At 46.9% G+C, this 4,405-nt stretch overlaps 1 protein-coding gene across 1 annotated transcript; it reads left to right on the top strand.

Annotated features, from left to right (window-relative positions):
- The first annotated feature begins 209 nt into the window (after positions 1–209).
- LOC136457484 (uncharacterized) lies at positions 210–2,093 on the top strand. Its single transcript, XM_066457520.1, has 4 exons — positions 210–265; positions 462–535; positions 714–1,816; positions 1,897–2,093. The coding sequence occupies exons 1-3, from the start codon at positions 210–212 to the stop codon at positions 1,814–1,816; spliced, it is 1,233 nt and encodes a 410-aa protein (XP_066313617.1). The 3' UTR covers positions 1,897–2,093.
- The last annotated feature ends 2,312 nt before the right edge of the window (positions 2,094–4,405 follow it).

Here is a 4,405-nt window from a genome sequence, read left to right on the forward strand (position 1 = left end):
TTTGCGTTGGCGCCACGGGATTCTAATTTTAGCGCTCACCAGCTCCGTCGTTTGAGTTCCACGGTGCGTAATAAAACTTCATCTTTCCCCCTGCCTTGCTTGCTTGCTTGCTTAAACGCCTCATCTCCTCACTTCGTTGCTTGCTTGCTTGCCGTGCTAGCTTGTTTCCTCACATGGCTTAGCTTTTCTCCTTCCACATCTACGGCGCAATGGCTGAGTCTTGCTTCGGCTTTGATCTAAACGTCCGTTTAGAGGATGATGACGACGACAACATTCCCTTGGATCTCAACGAGCATGAAGGTGACGACGGCAACGCTGGATTTGATTTGAACGAGCCTGAAGATGACGAGCATGGCAACGGTACTACCTCTTCTTGTCTTGTGCATGTAAAACACCATTTTTTTTTCTCCTGCTGCATGTTCTTCTTCTCTTGTCGCTAAACGAGCATGTTCTTCTTTTTTTATAGGATTCGATTTGAACTTGCCACTAGATGAATTTGGAGCTGTTGATTTTGATTACGTACAAAACCTAGCTGGTAAGCATGGCCATTATTTTGATTATGTACTATTAAAATGCTTGTTTTATTCCTATATTTATATCATGCCGTGAGTACTATGAATAAGCTTGTTGTTTAATTTCCCTATATTTAGATCATGCCGTGACTACATTTTACTATGAATAAGCTTGTTCTTTTTCCTATATTTACATGTTAGAACAAGATGTTGAGACTCCCGTTCAAGTACACCCGCCGAAGCATGACTATCCTGAACATGTTAGAAAACAAGTGTACCAAGCATTGTTGATGACAAGCAAGAATGGGAAACTAGGCAAGCAAGATACAACAATTGTTGCCGGTCAATTTGGAGTAAAGATTCGATCAGTTCAGCGCATATGGAAGCAAGGTAAAAACCAACTTGCTCAAAACATTCCGGTCATGGTTGCTAGTCTAAAGAAAGGTAGATGTGGCCGTAAAGCAACCCCTCTTGATTTGGAACAACTGCGCAGCATTCCTCTCAAGCAAAGAATGACCATAGAAGATGTGTCTAGTAGACTTGGTATTAGCAAATCTAGGATACAAAGGTATTTGAAAAAGGGTTTGCTTAGGCGCCACTCTAGTAGCATAAAACCTTACCTCACTGAAGCTAACAAGAAGACTAGGTTGAAGTGGTGCATGGACATGATTGAGCAAGGTTTGGTTGATGATCCAAAGTTTAAGGATTTGTTTGACTTTGTGTTTATTGATGAGAAATGGTTCTACCTTTCTCAAAAATCTAAGAGGTACTACTTGCTACCCGAGGAAGATGAACCACATCGCACTTGCAAAAACAAGAACTACATCCCTAGGATCATGTTCTTGTGTGTATGTGCTCGGCCAAGATTTAGAAATGGAGAATGTGTGTTTGATGGCAAAATAGGTTGCTTTCCACTAGTCACTTTTGAACAAGCTATTAGAGGAAGTCACAATCGTCTTCGCGGAGAGCAAGTAATCAAGCCAATTCAATCAATCACAAGGGAGGTGATAAGAGATTTCATGATAAATAAAGTGTTGCCTGCAATTAGAGCCAAGTGGCCAAGAGAAGATGTGAACAAGCCGATTTTCATACAACAAGACAATGCTCCTTCTCATTTAAAAGTGGATGATCCTCAATTTTGTGAGGTTGCTAAGCAAGATGGGTTTGACATTCGGCTTATATGTCAACCACCCAATTCTCCAGATTTTAACATTCTAGATTTGGGTTTTTTTCGAGCTATTCAAGCTATTCAATACAAGAAAGATGCTAAGACAATGAAAGATCTAATTCCAGTAGTCGAATAGGTAAATGATCATCCATTCCATTGTTTCAATACAAGAAAGATTGTTTAGAAGATCTAATTTCTTGAACACATGTTTTGTAGGCATTCTTGGACTATAGTCCATGGAAAGCAAACAGGATTTTTGTAACACTACAATCTGTTTTGAAGGAAGCAATGAAGCTTAAAGGTTGCAACAATATAAAAATTCCTCACTTGCAGAAACAAAGACTAGAGAGGGAAGATAGGCTGCCATTGCAAATCCCTTGTGAAGCTTCATTGCTAGCCGAAGCACTTGCTAGTCTTCCTGAAACAAATTAGAAGATGCAAGTTAGTTTATGCAAATTATTAGATGCGTGTATCTTAGGTTTGCAATGGCCAAATTTTGAGATGCATGTACTCTACCTTAGTTTGCAATGGCCAAATCCCTTGTTTGCTGCTTCTTAATATGCTCATCCACCTTCTTCAAAACTTCATCAGTGCACATGATTGTAGTACCATCCATCTCAAGTTTAGCCACATCAGGAATGTAGAACTCGCAATCGAACCTGTCCATTAGATGGAGCCACTTTGCTGAGACATCGTAGTCTTCATGTAGAAGGCCACAACATGCACATCTGTGAGCGTTCCGGCGAGCTTGGAAGCAAGCATCTCCGAAGACGTCGCCAGCGTGCAACGTGCCGCAGCGAGGACAGAGCACGACCTCGTCGTCGTCTGGGACGTCCTCGATGGAGTCCAGCACGACGTCGACGGAGTCCGGCATGAGCTCGACGGAGTCCGGCACAACATCGACGGACTCCATGGACACATCAGAGTCCAGCGCGTTGATGGAGACGAGCGCATCGATGGACTTCATGGCCTCCAAGTCCAGCACGGCGACGGAGTGCTGCGCCTTGACGGACTCCATGGCCTTGAGCGAGCAGGAGAGCGTGGCGGCGAACCCTAAACACGTTGTCGACGCGACCAACCCTAAACGATGGCGGCGAGGAAGCGAGCAGGAAGGGAGGCAGGTGCTGTGGAGAGGAAGGGAGGCGCGTGCAACGGCCTTTACTCGTACGCGAGAGCCGAGAACAGGCGACGACCAAGAGAAACGAGGCATCGATCAATTAATGCCGAGCGGAACGGACGCGAGCGGAACGGACGCGAGCGCCAGGGCTAAACCCGTCTGAGCGCGGCCGAGCGAGCGTAGAACGTCAGGTTTTGCGAAAACACGATGGAAGCCCAGGACGTCAAGAATTTCGGGTACGGAGGGAGTACTTAGGTAGCTAAGTTTTTAGTGCTGATGAATCCAAGATTTTAACGAAAGATTATGGGCACACAATAGCATGCATGCAGGTTGGGGTGCCGGTCAGGCTCCAACTCGGACGCGCGCACACTGATGATTCATTTGAGGCTGTTGAACACGTCTCGCACATGCCTTTACGTCGTGCAGGATTTTTCAAGGGCGATGTTACGGCTCGTTTGGGCGGATTCCATGGGATCTTTCCTAATCTTCTATCTCCTATAACTAAAAAGAATAAAGCGTAGATATTTTTTATATTCCAACGTGGGTCCATCGTCTTGCCTGCTGCGTTCCCCTACAGCCTCACTCCAACACCCGTCCCTTGCGACAAAAGGAAAGCGCTCCGTGATTCAGCCATGATCCCGTGATTTATCCGCCCGCCTCCGCATCGGAGCGCCCCAATCGTTGCCCTCACGTAGCTGGCCGTGTCGACGCCCCCCGTGCCCGCCCGGAGCTAGCTGCGATGCCGCCTGCGCCCGCCCTCTCTGGTTTGCCTCTGCGACGAGCTCCACCCCTCCAGGCACCCGCGCTCTATCCCTCCCTGCAACGCGCCCCGTGGTGCGGCTCCTCCCTCCCTGCAGTGACGCGGCATCCTTCATCCCCCGCGGTGCGCCCCATCTGCTTCCGCCCCGTCCACCTCATCGGAAGCCGGCGACCATGGATCCACAGCGCGAGGTCAAGCTTCTCTCAGGTCTAGGTCGCTGGAGCGTCACCACCAGGTACTTGAATCCCCTCACCGCTTTGTCCTCCCTCCTATGTCTCCATCTCCATCTTTCCTGGATGTTTTGCGACTGAACCTGAGGGTTAACCATAGGAAACCGAGGCTACAGATTTCTGATTTCATCTATATTCTATATACCTTTGTAACTAGCTTGCAACGCTTGTGATACGACTAGCAAAGTAGCAGCATACTGCTTTGTCAAAGATGTTGTTTAATGAATGAGAAGCTCATCCAAATACCCCTCCTTAAAAAGTGTCAGCATTTCTATCTGAAATGTGAAAATTTTGTATACTGTGCAATTGAAACATCCTATGACTTTTTCAACATATGACTCGTGCTTGGATTGAATAAAGCACCTGATGAGGGTAGAAGTTGCTATTCCTGAAGCTTTGGTTGGGTATTTATGATCTTATCTGTTACAAAGGAGTTTGTGATTATTTGTTCTAGCCACGACGCCGCATCCCGTTGAGCGAAACTAGAGGAAGCACATCCTGCTCTTAGAAGAGGAAGCAACAAGAACTAGAGGAAGCAGGTGGAGGAGGCCTCGCACATCCTGCACGCCCTCGCGATCTGCAACTGCTCCGAGGACTCCATCGCGACAGACCCTAGCT

The sequence above is a fragment of the Miscanthus floridulus genome, chromosome 1, assembly GCF_019320115.1.
Source record: "Miscanthus floridulus cultivar M001 chromosome 1, ASM1932011v1, whole genome shotgun sequence".
Taxonomy (NCBI): Eukaryota; Viridiplantae; Streptophyta; class Magnoliopsida; order Poales; family Poaceae; genus Miscanthus; species Miscanthus floridulus.